Source organism: Sorex fumeus, unplaced genomic scaffold (genome assembly GCF_029834395.1).
Source record: "Sorex fumeus unplaced genomic scaffold, SorFum_2.1 ptg000098l, whole genome shotgun sequence".
In the NCBI taxonomy this organism is placed as follows: domain Eukaryota; kingdom Metazoa; phylum Chordata; class Mammalia; order Eulipotyphla; family Soricidae; genus Sorex; species Sorex fumeus.
In genome coordinates this window covers 35,993,861-36,010,870 of record NW_026606155.1, presented here as the reverse complement: position 1 = coordinate 36,010,870, position 17,010 = coordinate 35,993,861, and the positions used below count along the sequence as shown (strand labels likewise).

General features: G+C 40.6%; 1 protein-coding gene across 3 annotated transcripts in view; it reads right to left on the bottom strand.

Moving 5' to 3' along the window:
- Window positions 1-17,010, bottom strand: part of RTN1 (reticulon 1) — a 269,417-nt gene that overhangs the window by 18,406 nt on the left and 234,001 nt on the right. Inside the window, exon 1 of one of the 3 annotated variants that reach the window (XM_056133581.1) lies at window positions 5,281-5,489. The exons of the other annotated variants lie outside the window; for them this stretch is intronic. Coding sequence (XP_055989556.1) covers window positions 5,281-5,341 — 61 coding nt within the window. The 5' untranslated portion in view covers window positions 5,342-5,489. Of the gene's footprint in view, window positions 1-5,280; window positions 5,490-17,010 lie in introns of those variants that run through there. 3 annotated transcript variants of the gene reach the window in all.

The following is a 17,010-nucleotide window of genomic DNA, read 5'->3' as shown; positions in this document are numbered from 1 at the left end:
GAAATATATCTCAAAAGCTACCCACTGATGGTAGATTTTGGTTGCTGGATTCATGGGTTTTAGAGCTCAGCAGATTTTATTTTATTATGCATTTAAAAAATATATCATTATTTCAGATTGGTTCCTAAATGCAGTAAAGATGAAAATTTGATAAAATCAGATAAATCTTTTAAGAATTATAAAGGAGAGGCCTGCTTATTATGATGAAAGATTTCATCCATGATCCCTATTAATGTATCGATTCATAGAGCTTTGGAAGAGAGTATTGGGGATATTACTGTTTTTAATGAAATAATCATTCAGGGCAATCTGAAAAAAATGCAAAAATGGATTTAGATCAGAATCTTTTGCTAGACTTCTTGTGATAGATTTGCATTTAAAATACACCTTATACAGTTTTAAAAAAAAGTAGGAGCCAGAGAGATTATACTGTGGGCGATGCATTTACCTTGCATGTAGTTTACCTGGGTTGGTTGCCTGGTACCCAATATAGTTACCCGAGTCTGTCAGGAGTGATACCTGAGTACAGAGCCAGGAGTAAATATTGAGCACTGCTGGATGTGTCCTAAATACATACACACACACACACACACACACACACACACACACACACACACACAGTATATTGCTAAAGTGTTTCTAACCTATTGTTGTTTATCAAAGTCCTTAATATTGAAATAAAATAGCTCATACAGTAAAGAAACATGTTTCATACTGGGTGTAGTTCAGTGGTAGAGTGTGTACTTTGCAAGTATGAGTATGAGCCCTAGGAAATATGAGTGTAATCTCTCACACCCACCAAACAAAATTTTCTATTTTTTAAAAGAAATCATGTTTTGATTTTTGCCACATGTCCAGGCAGTTTCCTTTATTTTTACTTATTTAAACATTGTAAATTTCATTTCTCAAGTAGGATACTATAAATATTACCAATTATTTTTTTGTATATTTATTTTATTGAAGCATCATAAAATACACAGTTACAAAGCTGTTCATGATTGGGTTTCACTCATACAATGTTCCAAGCCCTGTCTCTTCACCAAGCAAAAATTTTTAAAAAACAGAAACATGTATCTGAAGCTCAATTCCTTCAGTTTCATGTTAACTGCTTCTGTTAAATAATTTAAATTATTTTGAGGTGATGCACACTTTGTTCTCTCCCAAACTTCTGAAATATTTCCTTAAATAGATTATCTTGAAACTGATAATACTTTGCATTTAAGAGCAGTTTTATTTTTCAATAGGGTAATAGCTACCTACATTTAAATTTCTATAATTTCATCATTTGCATAATGAAAGTTTTCTTTTCTTTAATTAAAAAATAAAGGCCCAGATCGTTAGTTATTCCAGTTTTCCCACTGGGTCTCATCAGAATCTGTAGAGAGAGAGTTTGCTCAGGTAATATTTCTGCTGTAGTATCTATACAGTATTCTAATAATTAAGTCCAAATAAAGGCTTTTTGATGAAAGGTGATATTTCCCTTTACATACTACTATAAAGTTGCCTCTATAAAAATACTATTTTCAAAATACAAACATGACTTTCAATTTTCATGTCTAGACAGACATTTCTCCATGTGTTCAGATACTTCTGATTTGAACTAGCTCCTTCCAGAAAGGGCCACCCTGAAGAGAAGGACAGTGTAATGTTTTCCAAAATATTTTTTATAAAAAAAATTCAGAAATATTAAATTTTGGTTCTATCCTTGGGATAGCATTTTTCTCTTCAACACTTTATCTGTTGGGGAGGTTATAACTCAGAATATTGTCACAACAGAGCAAAGTATACACAACTATACTCCAGCTCCATGCATGCAGCATGCAACATAGGTGAAGCCACCACTTCATCAAGCATCCTGTCAGGTAAACCTGTTGAGAATAGGAAGATCTAAAAAAATTCTTTAAAGCATGAGTAGAATGAGATGGTTAAATGGTTTGGGCCAAATGGTGCTCCCTAACACAGCACCAATTGGATTGAAGTTGTACTGTAGGGTAGCTAAAAGTGTAGGTTTAGGGAACAGGTTTGTCCCCTCAGCCTTTAAACTCAGTTTCTGCCTCCATACAATACAAATATAAACTGAAATTGTATTGAAGTTTAAGTAAAGAAAGATATGTAAGAGCCTAGGCAAAGTAGCGAATGAGTGAAATCTAATTTCAGCTAATGCTAACTAGCTAATATCTATGAAAATCCAGGATGATAAACTGATGCTGTTGGACTGTGGCAACAAGGACATAAACTGGTCAGATCATTGCCTTACTGCTAAGTAATGCATGCTATTAGGGAGAGAATTTTTTGAAAATATTTGAGAAGAGATAAATGAAAGTCCATTCCCTGAACTCAGTGTGAATATAGAGAGATTGTGAGAGTTGAATTGGGGAAAGAGAGACCTGAAGCCAAGGATTACCTTTTCTACTCAACATGTCATTTACTGAAAAACACTGGGCAAATTACTTAACATCTTTAAAAACCTCCTGACAACCATCAATAAATTAAAAAAGTTCAAGACATTAGAAAGGCAGATGGCAGAGCTGAGAGATGTGAGGGGCATTGAGCCAGATAGCATAGAGCTGAATTCAGTGTCTGATACTTGTTTTGGGAGAAGCCTCAGTCCGCCAATCTGTAAAATGGGATAATAAAACTTATATGTTTTAGGATTTATGAGAGTTAAATGTATTGATTCAAGTAAGTCATTAAAAAAATCCAATAAAAGTATTATTATGGTTGGTGAGATTATTATTTATGTAGTTATTTGATTACTAAATAATGTTTTATTCTTATTTTTCACTGGGTTTTGGTTCACCAACATTCAGCAGTATCATTGTTTAGAGATTGGAAGCAGAATCTTCATGATGTAGATAATATGGACCATAGCTTCCCTTTCTTTAAACTTTGTCTATAGCTGAAATAATGTACTTTTTTGCAAACAAATGTTTTACCTTCTAATACTTATGGAAGATATTATTAAATCAATAATTGTAAATAGAGCCCTGACTTCTCTGAAGTGAATTCATAGCTGTTTTATACCCATTTTTATCACTTGTATGAGGCATCTTGCTCTGCTGGGTTTCATGAAGAATGATTATCTCCCAAGGGCTTCATCTCTGATTATGTACTAAACTTACTTGAGGAGTATATAAAAAAAAAACTTGATTCTTGGTCCAGTTGAATCTCTAGGGGCGGGGCCCAGGCATCCTTTGTGTTTTGTAAAGCTCCCCAGATGATTCTAAACTGTAGCCAAGGTTAAGAGGAACTGTTTCCAAAATGAGAGAATTAAGACAAAGGTATACCTAAAATGATAAAAGATAGCATTGCTGATTTAGTTTTGATGAGGATTTTTAGGGGAAGAAAAATGAATTTATGACTTTTTACCATTTCTCTTTTCTCTTGATTCCACCCATGCAGTTATTAGTCAATATTCAAGATAATAGCTTGTGTCTATTTGACAAAGAGAAATTAATGGTACTGAAGATCACTAGAGGTCACTGAGGGTAAAAGACCCTCACTGATCTTCATAAATAGCTATACATTGGGAATAAAAGAAATTGTCTTCAATGAACAAATTATGATACATTCATTCTCTGATTATAATTGTCCATGCCTTTTTAGCTCCCATCCCCCTTGTGAGATCAACAGAGGCAAAAAAAGGGAGGATTGTGAAGAAACAAAGCCTTATATTTGATTCAAAAGAAAAAAAAGCTGTTGCAAAATCATCTTTTGGCATCTACCACTTTAGAAAAAAATAGAAAAAACTCACAATCATAGTGTAAGCTCCTGTCTTTATGTCCATCTAAAGTTGCTGTTATTTTAAGGCATAGGTTTGTTGTGCGTATAAATCAGAGGATCTGGGAGAGTCTAAATGTATAGCAAGAATAAAATGCTACAAAGAATTTTCAGATCAGCCTTTCTGTCTAAAATGTATGCAATTCCCTGTAATGTCATAATTCTTTAAAATTATGTACCCAAGTTGCCATACATTTCTTATTTCCTGGCTTTTAATTTGGTCTATTCTTAAAAAACATTTGACAAGTGTATTTCCAATAGCTCCATGATTTGAAATTGACTATTGTATTTTACGCCACCATCATCCGAATCAACAACTGAGGCAGTGGAAGTATGTTAATTCTGAAATCCATGTTTACTTCCTCTTTGCTTAAAATTTTTACTGAAGAAAAGTCCCATAGGCTTTTCTTAGTGATGAAAAGGCATCTCAGTCTTTCTGTGATATAATATTACAAGAGGGAGGTCTTAAAAAACAAACCAACAGCTTCTGCTCTAGAGTATTCTTGGTCCCCTGAGGGATGTTGCAACCCTGCAGGTTAAGTCAAATGTGCCTTCTTCAGAACCACATTTGCCAAACATTAAGACACCTCATCTTACAAACACCCAAGTTTACTAACATGTCAATTATCTCTTTCTCCTCATCAGTTCAAATGGAGCGAGGAGAAGGAGAGACCCTTAATGTAACAAAGGAGAGATGGATGTGTGAAGTATAGGGCTGAATAAAAATGGCTGAAAAGCAACCCAAGCGAGGCTGAAGGGTGGCCACACCCAGTGCTAATATGGAATGTTTCAAAAATAATTCTGCTATACCAGAGGGCAACAGCACTCCTTTTTAATTCCCTCCATTTGTTCCTCAGATTACCATTATTAATAAATAGCAGTTATAGATTACCCAATGACAGACAAAAGCCCCTGGAATATTTCAACGTGAACCATCCCAATATGTGGCTACGCCATCATATTTTCAGGATACTGAGAGCTTGCCTGCATTCCCCATCTCCTTTGTGTGACCACAAATAACAGCCCTGAAATGGGTGTGTCCCTCTTAAAAGGATGCGCCAGAGCCCTCAGTTAATGGTTCTACCAGGAGATTCCAACCTTTTCGTAGAAATTAAATGAGCTGAATTTCATGGAACAAATAAGACAGCATTTTTTTTTTAACTCACGGGATGAGAAGAAATTAAACAAACACGAAGCGATCAATGGATCCGAAAAGAACTCTCGCAGAGGGCAAATGATGCATTATTTTAAATACGAATATTCCATCAAGAAAACAAAGGGATGGGGGTGGGGGAAATTAAAAAAAAAATCAGAAGGGAAGGTAAAAAAAATCAAACACCAATCATTTTGATTTTTGACACAACAAGTTTACTCCCCACCTAACACAAGGCTCTCTTGGGTGTAAAGCATGCATAGGTCCCACAGGTGAAATGATGCACAATGGCCGAGTCCGGGTCCCCCGTGCGCCGCGGGCATGCACTACTGAAATAAAGAAAATACCCTGACTTTTCCAGTTGCTCCACACACAGTCCATCTTGGTGGAATCGGCACTGGCCTGCATCGCGCGGGCTCTGGGGGCTCGCCGTGGCCGTCCTCGGGGACACTGCGCGGGCACTCGGGCGACGGGGCCCCGGCGGCAGCGGTGGGATCGCGGCGGCCGCGGCTGCAGACAGACTGAGGCTGCGGCGGGCGGCGCGCGGCGAGGGGCGGGCGCGGCGCCGGCGCCGCAGTCTCGGCGGCAGCGAATCAGCGCGGCGCAGGCCCGGGAGCTGCCGCGGCGCGCGCGGGATTGCGGGGCTGCGGGGCTGCGGGCGTCGGGCCGGCCACCCCGGGGGTGGGGGGGGGGGTGGGATGCTGCCCGGGTGGAACCCGCCGAAAATGCCCCGGGAACAGAGGTGCGGTGGATAAGGACCCGGGAGGGGGCGGGGGTAAAGAGTACCAGGATGGGGCTGTGAGAGCGCGGAGTCGCCGACGGAATGCAGGTTCTAGAAATTTCTTAGAAACCCAAGCGACCTGTTGTTGGCTCGAGCTCTTAAATGGCAACGCAGCAGCATCTCGTTTCCGCGATATTAGCCCTCTGTGCTCATGCACTGTCTCCTCCCGAGGTGCTTTAGGTTCTGGCCGGACTTGAAAGCGCATCATCCACGCCAATTTCAGGCTTTCCCCCTCCAGGACGTTTGTCTGCAAGTCCCAGTCAGTACCAGAAATCTTACCGCACCCTCCCGTCTGTCTTTGTCTTTTTGTAGCGCGGTTTGTGCACTGACTAAACACACAGGGAACCTGGGGGCTTGTCCCCCCAGATCAATGACCTGGGCCATGGGCACTGACTCCCACATCCTGATCGCTGAGAGCGGCCAATCGTGGGGACATCCAAAGAGAAACTAGGAAAACATAGGGACATTCTGCACCAACAGATCGTCTCTGTGATGGGATTCTGGGGATGACGACGACGTCGGGGGGACGGTGGTGGTGGTGAGGGGGGGAGGGTTGGTGTAGACCTGGGAGACAATCTAAGAAGCCTAGTTAGTCAAGGAGTCCCTAGTTAGAAGGAGAATGTCAGTGGGAGGAGGCGAATTGAGGGTAGTCATCTATTCGAACCAGCACCAACTGCCTTGTCGGACTAAACACCACGACCCAGAGAGGTGGGGGGCCGGAAAGAGAGTAAAGGAACACGGTGCTTTAAGGCACTTGCTGGACATGAGGCTGACTCTGGTTAGCTAGGGGTCCCTCCCAGCGCAGGGCCTAGAGTGACCTCCGAGAGGCATTGCCACAGGAGATACAGGGAAGAATGGAAATAGCAGAGGCATGGTCTTATCACACAAGGCCTTTCTCTCTCAAGGGAGGTGGAGCTTTTGCTCTTCCTCTCCAGTTCCCAGAGATCCAGTTCCTGGGTCTGGATCTACTTTGCCACAGCCATAGCCCATATCAGTAAGGACCAAAGACAGGACTCTCCAGGCTCTGCCTGTAGAAATGGTTTTTCTTCTATTTTATTAAACACAGGCAAAGATCTTTAGCATTGCCCCCCCCCCTTTTTTTTAAGATTAGCATTGACTTTTTTTTAAATTTTTTTTTTTTTTGACTACAGGCTTCCAAAGAACCCAGCTAAGCCATCTGCATTAGCCTAGCATCCTGTTTGAGGACGCTTACTCAGAACAGCTGTAGGGTGTTTCCCTTGCACTCGGCCAACTTGGCCGATCTGAGTTCGATTCCTCTTCCCTTCTCAAAGAGCCCGACAAGCTACCGAGAGTATCTCTCCCACATGGCAAAGCCTGGCAAGCAACATATTTGATATGCCAAACATAGTAACAAGTCTCACAAGGGAGATGTTACTGGGCCTGCTCGAGCAAATCAATAAACAATGGGAGGACAGTGCTACAGTGCTACTCAGAATGACATAGCAGGAGTCTCTAAGGGGAGAGGGGTGATAGCATTGGTGATAGCATTGGTGACAGATAGCATTTCTGTTACAAAGAAATTCTCAAACTGACATGCTCTAGAGACACTGGCGACTTTAGAGGGTGCAGGGGAAGCAGTACTTAGGGCTTACTCCTGACTTTGTGCTTAGAAGTCACTCCTGGAAGGGCTTGGGGGCCCATTTGGGGTACTGGGAATTGAACCCTGTTTGGCTGTGTGCAAGGTAAGCACCCTATCTGCTGTACTGTCTCTGTGACCCCAACAGGTCATGCATTTTCACTGGCCACGCAGTTGACCTTGGAATGCCAGCTTTGCTAAAGGGTCACATTGTTCAAGTCTTGATGAAAGGTAGGTGGCACCTGAAAATCAATAAAATCATTTAATAGTTGAAGGCTGAAATGGTAAGATACGTGAAGCCACAGAGATGCACATTAGTAGAGTAGATCTTGGGAGTTTTTCATTACAGAGGCAATAAGAGAAACAAATGAATTTAAGGAAGGCAAATCTGATAGAAGAGTACGAAGAACTTGACTAGGCACCAAGGATGAGTGGCATAAGTTAGTTATGTGGTCCTTAGCAAGACATTTATCATCTCTAGATTCTCTCTCATAATATACGAATGTATTTATTATAGCTTTGAATGTTTCTGTGAAATAAGACTTATTTCCCATAGACACTGTAAACTGGTGCTTGCTTTGCACAAATGCTTGCACAGTATTAACTGAAATCTCTTGCCAAGATTAAAATGATAAAATGAGTAGAAAAGATATGTAAATTATCCTTTAGCAGTGAAAGAAAACAGAAAGCAAAATAAAGATTGCTAAAAGCAGGCAGGAACTGCCACTGTCTTTAAACCAGGAAAGAACAGACGGGCTTTGTACGCAGCCAGCTAAGAACTTGGTTTAGGTGCCTGCCAGGAGAGGAAGTGATTTCTTTAGTTTCAGGATGAAATCACACGTTAGACAGTCTGTTAGAAATGAAAGCAAAATAGTCGAGTTTTATAATCTTATCTTAGATCAAAACGAGATGTTGAAGGCTCCCATGTCTCTCTCCTGGAACACTAGGATTTTACTGATGAGAATCACTGGCGCCTACTTTGATATACTATTCAATAAGATTTACTGAATATCTAAAGTGTGGTATGCACTGTTTCAAACATAGGACAAAGTTCCAACCCACAACAATTTTATATGGTAATATACAGAGGAAGCTGGTAAGAAGTAAATACTTTATTTCATTTTTGGACAAATGTTCAAGGAGAAATGGAGGTGAGGGGCACATAGAATAGGGGTGGGATGGAAGTTTACCATTTTATTAAGATCATCAGCAAAGACCTAATTTATAAGGTGAAATTAAAGCATAGTCCTAATGGAAGAGGAGAAAACTGTTTAAGGAATGTAGGAGAACGTTAGTAGATGTGCTTCAAAACATATTTCAGGATGGAAATCTGTAATATTTGGAAAAACTATAGCATTACCATAAAAATCCTTGATTTTTTTATGCACTGAGAAGTCTATTAAATGAAAGGAAAGGCACAGAACCAAAAAAAGAAAAAAGAAAACCTTCATTATAATCACAGAACACTAAGAACTCTGCCTTATGCCATATGGAATATGGAAATTTAAAGGAACAACCAATTTGTTATATAATTCAGTATACCAAAGCAATGCATTAATTATCTGCTGTTCAAACGACAAACTTGTTATTTGCTTTCTAATATGATATACATTTAGTTGTGATAAAAATCCTTTTAGGGAGGTGATGCTTGCCTTCTTTTCTTGATCGATTCATTCAATTTGCATTAATAGAGACTAAACTAAGTGTTATCTCTATAAACACATAGGCAGTTGCTGACTGTGAACTTGATTATAACGGGGCTGGGCAGGAGCTTACACATAAATAGATAAATGCAATCACGTGATGGATACATGAGCAGGAAAGCGTGGATACGCACAACAAAGCGTGGTCAGGGTTTAGGGAAGGAGTTCCAGGAAGGGTTTCAGAGAGTATACAATAATTAAGCAGCTGTGAAGAAGAAATAAGTGACTGGTTTCAGTGATGGGGTTTTCCAGGGGAAAGGCCAAGGAAACTTAATCACAGACATGTATGTGCAGGGACCAGAGAGATGGTGACTAGACCAAATAATAGCAAATGAGGAAAAATCATTATAAGATTTTAATAAGAGAAGTAACACAAAACTTGAATAATTTATCCAAATTTCAATTGATTGAAAGAGACAAATTCTAGCACAAAGAAAGCCAAATAAAAGATCAGTATCCTGCCCACACCACGGTGGAACCTGTGATACTAAGGAAAAAAATCTTAAAAGCGAATGAATCAAGATTACTTTAGAGAAAATTTGCATCTGACAGCTATTGGTTCAATTTGCAAAAGTGTACCAGAAGATAATGGAACAATGCTCTCAAAGCAGTGAGGGAGAAGAAATGTAGGATAACACTCTTTTGTCCTTCCTCAGGTAGCTTATGTTTATCGGGTCACACCCATCCTAAGGACACTGAACTTGTATTGTAAGCAATGTCCTTTCTGTGTGGACACAGGAAGACAGTTAATATTATGCTTTGTAACTTGGGAGTTGATTGACTCCGAATAATATTTACTCCTGGGCATCTGATTTCTTGACTCAGTTGCCCTTAGTTCCTAGCACCCCAAAAGCAGGGTCCTGACGAGGGACTGAATGGACCCAGGGCAAGCAGTGAGCTACCCTGGCATCGAAATGGGCCAGGCCAAAGAGCCACGATACTCAACTATAAGTTGAGGGCATGATCATGGACAAATGTTGTCATGATCCAAAAGTAAGTAATGACGAGACTAGGACCCTGCTGGAGCTAGGAAGATTAACCTTGCCTGAGGACTGCGAAATGTATAGAGAGATGTTCTCAGGAAGAACCAAACTAAATTTATATCTCTTACTGTGCTCATACAGAATGACATTGCTAGAAATATTAGAAGTAGATTTATTACAACTATTTAAGTAGATTACTAACCGAGGGAAGAACACACCCTTGTTGGGATCCCACCCTTGGGTGGATCTCCTAGTAATCTGAAGTAATCTCTGTAGATGAGATTTTATCCTTGAGTTAATCTCCTGGAGGAGTGGTCTTACCTCTCTTTGTTGATTCGTCAGTATTCAACCCACCTTTGTGTCACCGCCTTATGTGACTTCTATGTAAACTAAGACGGTAAGCTCGGAGGGAGAAGAGTCAGAAGCGAGAGAGCTCAGGCTCCAGAGATCCAGAGTCAGAGTCAGAAGGAGAGAGGTTCCAAGATTGGGGCCCAGGAAAGAAGGAGAGAGAGAAAGACAGGAGTGAAGAGGATTGGAATAAACTACTATTGATATAGACCGGCCTGGCCCTCGTTTCTTCTTCTGTCTGCCCTTGGCCAACAGCCGTTCCAAGCCAGGCCACACACAGCGGCTCAAGAGCAGCGAACGCAGGCGGTGAGACAGTGCCGTCCAGTGAGCCTGTGAACACACAACCTTCGGCTTGATAAGATTTTACAAAGAGATATCATGGAGAATTCTATACCCAACAGCACTAATAGAGGCAAGTTTGAACATTAAAAAAAAAGGTGAAAGAATTTACTAACTGCAGGTACTGCAGGAAAAAAAATGTACTAAATGTGGTATCTCAAGAAGACAACAGAACTTAGAAGAAAAGTTGAAATGCATTAAAGAATGTTAAGCATAAAATGTGAAAATGGGGCCAAGGATGTAGCTCAACGGGAGAACATTTGTCTTGCATGTTTAGCAGTGGATTTGCCCTCCAGCAGTGATATCCCCACCAACTGCCTCCAGTTGGGACCCTGGTGTGTTCAGCCGCCGAACCATGGGTATGGCCTAACAAAAAATTGATATTATGGTTAATTTGGGTTGGGAATGATGGTTAAAAGAATGAAAACTAACAGGATATACAAACAGTACATCAGGTAGGAGGGAATGATTAGAGTTCCTAGAATGATTCAGAAGGAAGGTAGCGAGACCAATTTTAGACCATGAAAGTCAGATTCATTTTGTTAAACATTTAAGGCATTACCACTAAAAAGGATAATAAACAAAGCATACGATTTCTACATTAATAAAATATCTGATTAAGGTTATTAATAAATAAAAGCCAATAAAGAGGAAAAGCAGGAGCAAAGAAATAATAAATAGCACACAGTAAAGTATTAGATGTACATGTAAATATATCCAAGTAATGCTAACTGAAAGGACAGAAGCCCATGTTGGAGAAAACCGTCTGCCAAAAGATTTACCTAAGAAAATCCTAAAAACAAACTGACATGGTAAAGTTGAAATGAAAGCTGGCTACTCCATGTCTTTGCTATACTGACATTGCTGAATTCATTTATTAATTGGAATGGTTTGTACATTTTTAACTAATTTTCTCTGTACACAATATATCTTCTCTGAATAATGATGATGTTCTTTCTTTCCAATTTATTTTATACATTTATTTTTTTACCAAGACTCACTACACTAACTTAAGCTCCTCTAATAATGTTTTTTTTTCATTTAGGTGAAATATTTTATTAAACATAAGTGCTTTCACCTAGCATTTTATTTTTTTTAAATTTTTATTAGTGAAACACCATGAGGTACAGTTGTAGACTTAGAAATTTTTGTGCTTGGGTTTCAATTATACAATGATCAAATATCCATCCCTCCAACAGTGCCCATTCTCCACCACCACTGAGCCCAATATCCCTCCCATCCCCCATCCCCCCCATCCCACCCGGCCTCTGTGGCAGGGCATTCCCTTTTGTTCTCTCTCTCCTTTTGGGTGCTGTGGTTTGCAAAAGAGGCATTGAGTGACAATCATGTTCGGTCTATAGTCTACTTTCAGCATGCATCTCCCATCCTAAGAGGATCCTTTATTTGGTGCACCCTTCTCTATCTGAGCTGCCTTTTTCCCTAGCATGTGTGGCTGGCCTCCAAGCCATGGAGTGAACCTCCTGATACTTATCTTGGCTATTCTTGGGTGTTATTCTCCTATTTTGTTACTTTATGTTCCCCTGATGAATGCAATCTTTCTATGTCTGTCCCTCTTTTTCTGACTCATTTTGCTTAGAATGATACTTTCCATGTAGTACCACTTGTATGTAAATTTCATGACTTCATCTTTTTTAACAGCTACATAGTACTCCATTGTGTAGATGTACCAAAGTTTTTTAAACCAGTCTTCTGTTCTCGGGCACTCAGATTTTTTCCAGATTCTGGCTATTGTCCTCTTATAATGTTCAGCAGAAATGGTTACAGGTAATATTCATTGTGTTACTGTAAAACCAAGGTAAAAATTACGCTCAAAATTTTACTGATGACTATGATGCTGGCTATGAATTCTCTGTGGGTGTCTTTTATCAGATCAGGATAATTTCCTTCTTTTGAGAGAGATTTTATTATGAAAGATAATGAATTCATTCAAATGTTATTTCTGTTGTTAAGATGATCATATATTTCCCCCCAATTCTGCTAAAATATAAATTATATTAAATCTTGAATGTTAAAACAAACATATTCTTAGAACAAGTCCCACATGGACTCATCAATTCTGGATCACCTTACTAAAACTTTTATTAATATTATAAATTAGCTTTAGAGAGTAATTTTTTTTACTTTTTTTCCTCTCTTTTGTACTATATGTTCACTACTTAATCTACTGTTTCTATTTCTTTCTGCTATGCTTTTATCCTTCAAATGGCAGTGTAGATAATTTAAATCGATGAACAACAGGACAGTGTCAGTGACAGATAATTTTCAGTCATTTTCACCCTAATATGTACTTAGAAGTATAAAAATCCCTCAAAATCTAAATCTAAATCACTCTATTTTAGCTGCATCTTTTAACTTTTGATACATTATGTTCTTGTTAAAAATATTTTCCAATAATCATTGTGATGCAGTCCACTGATTATTTAGAAATATAAACTTTCCTTCCTTGAGGGGATGAGGGGTGGGGGGGGGATGCTGGGACCCGTTGGGATGGATGACGGGCACTGGTGGAGGGATGGGCACTTGATCATTGTATAACTGAAACCCAAGCACAAAATTTGTAAGCCTATAACTGTACCTCATAGTTTTTCACTAATAAAAAAAAAAAAAAAGAAAAAAAAACTTTCCTTCCTTGAATCTTACTTTTTATTTGTTTTTTATTTGAAGGTGGGGATGGGCCACACCTGACCATGCTTGCTCTAACTCAGATGGTGCCAGGGGTTGAACTGGAGATGGATATGGAAAGTTATCAGTTTAACCGCCGTATCATCTTTCCACGACCTATAATTGTAAACTTTTGAGGGTCATTCTAGCTATCCTAATGCTTTAGTTTTATTATTCTATAGTCAAGTGAGAAACTCTGTACAATTCCAATCCACTGACATTTCTTGAGACATTCTTTCTTAAAAAATTTTTTAAAAATTTTATTGAATCACCATGAGATACAGTTCTTGAGACATATTTAAGATTCTAGAATGTGATCTGTGATAGAGATGTCAAGTAGACAAGCCTTATATTGAAGTTTCAAACTCTAATACATTTCAAGCTCTAATAATGTCAATTGGTCATGTTAATCCATAAGTTAACACTAAGTTTTAGTCTCTGTGCCTGAAAGATTATATTTTAAAACTTCACACCTTTCAACTTTGATGTCGATGTGTTTATTTCCCTTTAAATTTTTATTTTAATGCTATGCTCATTGTTTAATTATAAGTTTAAATGCTGATATATTACTATTTAGTTGACCCTTTTATCATTATGAAATGTTCCCCTTTATATCTATTAATAACATTTAACTTAAAAGTTTGTGCTGATAGATCCACAGCAGCTTTTATTTGATTCATTTTTTATTTTTCCATTTTTTATTTTAAAATGATCTGTATCTTTATTATGATTTTATAAACAGTATATTCTTTTCTAAAAACAGTTTTTTAAATTGAAATACCATAACACAAAAGCAGAGTCTCCTGCCCCCGCACCTGGCTGTCCCTGCTGGGGCCCCATGGAGGTGGGGCGGGTTGAGTTTCCCTCCCCGCCCCGAGCAGAGCTCCGGCAGCCGAAGACCTCTAGAACCAGCCACAACCATACTGAAACCACTTTCCACACGCATGAAGGTACCAGCAGAGGAACAAAGGCATGCGGGTCCCAGGGCTGAGATCTCCAAGCCTGCTCGGATCGGGGCTGAGCATCCTCCACCCAGATCCTCCATCTTCCAGTAGGCAGGGGTCACACCCACCAACTGGCCCCCTGGTGCCGTGCAATCCCACCAATGGCCAAGACCCAGAGACTATAAAACCCAGCTCCCGGAAGCGCCATGAGACATCTTATTATCTCATTCTTACTTCAGACAACCTGGCAGGCTACCGAATGTTACCTGCCCACACGGCAGAGTCTGGCAAACTTCCTGTAATGTACCCAATATGCCAAATACCAGTAACAATGATGGGTCTCATTCTCCTAACCCTGAAAGAGCCTTGAATATGGCACTTTTTAAAATCTCAGGGCTAGGATGAAGGAGATGTTACTGGGGCCTGCTCACGATCGATGAACAACAGGATGATCATGATTGTGAACACAAAAGCAAGTTGGGGAGAAAGGGGTACAGAAAACCCTCCCAAAGACTCTGATTTCCATGGGCCTCAGGAAAATAAAGAGAAACCCAGAGAGACAGATAAAGGTTAGCCCAAGCTTTGCAGGCTAGCCCAACCCCAAGTCCTGGCCACTGTTCATTAGACCCCCAGCCCTGCCTGCCTCAGGCCTCCAGCAGTTTCCCCAGAAAACAGAGAGTGAGGATCTTAAGTTGCTTGTCCAGCTCCATGAAAACAATGCATCCTCACCATTCAATGCTGAGGAGGTCACCAGTGGCTCTGGGTCCTCACCCAGGAATACCTTCACTTTGTTTTAAACCTACAACACCACTAACTAGGCCTGACCCTGCTTAGCTTCCGAGATTAGATAAGATTGGGAGCGTTCAGGGTGGTATGGACATAGAGAACAGTTATTCTTGAGTTTCGATTTAATCAAGGCTAGCATCTTTACTTTTAAATTGAATATTAGGTAAAAATTTACATTTAATAGTCATTGACAATACAGCTCACGGAGGATCCTGATGTATTGGGCTTGAATGCCCTGGTTGGCTAGGGCTTCAATGACCGCTTCTGTCTCAACGGAATCAAAGGCCTTCTTTAAATCAATGAACGTTAAACAGAGCGGCATCTTGAACTCCCGAGAAACCTCAATGAGCTTGGTTATTGTGTGGATATGGTCGATGGTGCTGAATCCTTTGCAGAACCCGGCTTGCTCGCATGGTTGTCCTTCATCTAGTGTTCTGCCAATCCTATTTAGGATGACTTGAGTGAACAACTTGTAGATGACAGACAATAGGCAGATTGGGCGATAGTTGCCAATGTCATGGATGTCTCCCTTCTTGAACAGTAGTACGGTCCTGCTGGTTTTCCACTGGGATGGAATCTTGCATTCAGACAGGTAGCGAGTGAAGAGCCAAGCCAGTGTATTGATGAGTACTGACGGTAGGTTCTTCAGGTGTTCAGGTCTGACCTTGTCTGGGCCGGGTGCTATTTGTTTCTTTACCGACGAAATGGCGTGTTGGATTTCGGAAGGGAGAACGTTGGGAACATATCCATCCTGTGGAATTTGGTATGTCGGCAAGTGGACATGGCTATCAAAGAGATTTGAGTAGAAGTCATGGATAATCTTCTCCACTGCCGTTCTGGAGGATGTGATGGATACATCAGGATGTCGGAGGGAAGTCATCTTGGTCTTGTAGTTGGCGAAGGACAGGCGGGCATTACGAATACTTTTCCCGGCTTCTGCCGCATCTACCAGTACTTCTGCTCTTCTCTCTTTGAGGTCTTCCTTGATCGCATCTCTGCACTGCTCTGCGAGCTCGGACGTTAGCTTGCGGTTGCCTGAGGCATGCGCCAAACCACGCTGGCGAATTAGCTCAAGAGTTTTCGAAGATAGGTGATTTTTTGTGGCTATCTCTCTCTTGGCATTCCTCGCACATTCATGGAGGATTCACTACCAGGATCTCATCATTCTACAATGAAGTGGTCGTTGATGTCAAGAGAGAGGTGCGGCAGGGTGATACCATTTCACCGAAACTCTTCAGTGCCACCCTCAAGAACATCATGCAACGACTGGAATGGGAAGGAATGGGAGTGAAGATAGATGGTCGGCAACTACACCACCTCCGCTTTGCTGATGACATTGTTTTAATAACACCAAACATCAGCCAAGCGGCACAAATGCTGGCCAACATTGACTGTGAGTGTGGAAAGGTAGGACTACAGCTGAATCTTACGAAGACAATGTTTATGAGAAACAGCCTCATTCCTGACGCCCCATTCGCTCTCAATGGAACGACCATCTCCGAATGCAACAGCTATGTGTACCTAGGTCGAGAGGTCAACATGACAAATGACCTGGCACCCGAGCTGCGCAGGAGGAAGAGAGTGGCTTGGAACGCCATCAAGAACGTCGAAGAAATAGCTAAGAGGACGAAGAACCTCCGGCTCTGGGCACATCTCTTTGATTCCACTGTTCTTCCTGCATTAACATATGCCTCAGAGACCTGGGCCCTACGCAAACAAGATGAGAACGCTATTCAGGTCTCCCAAAGAAGAATAGAAAGAGCTATGCTTGGAATATCACGTTTCACTCAAATGAGAGAAAGAATCCGGAGTTCTGACATCTGTCGACGATCAAGAATCAGGGACGCTGTCTCATTTGCCAAGGTGTCGAAAATCAGATGGGCTGGTCACGTAATGAGATTTAAAGACGACCAC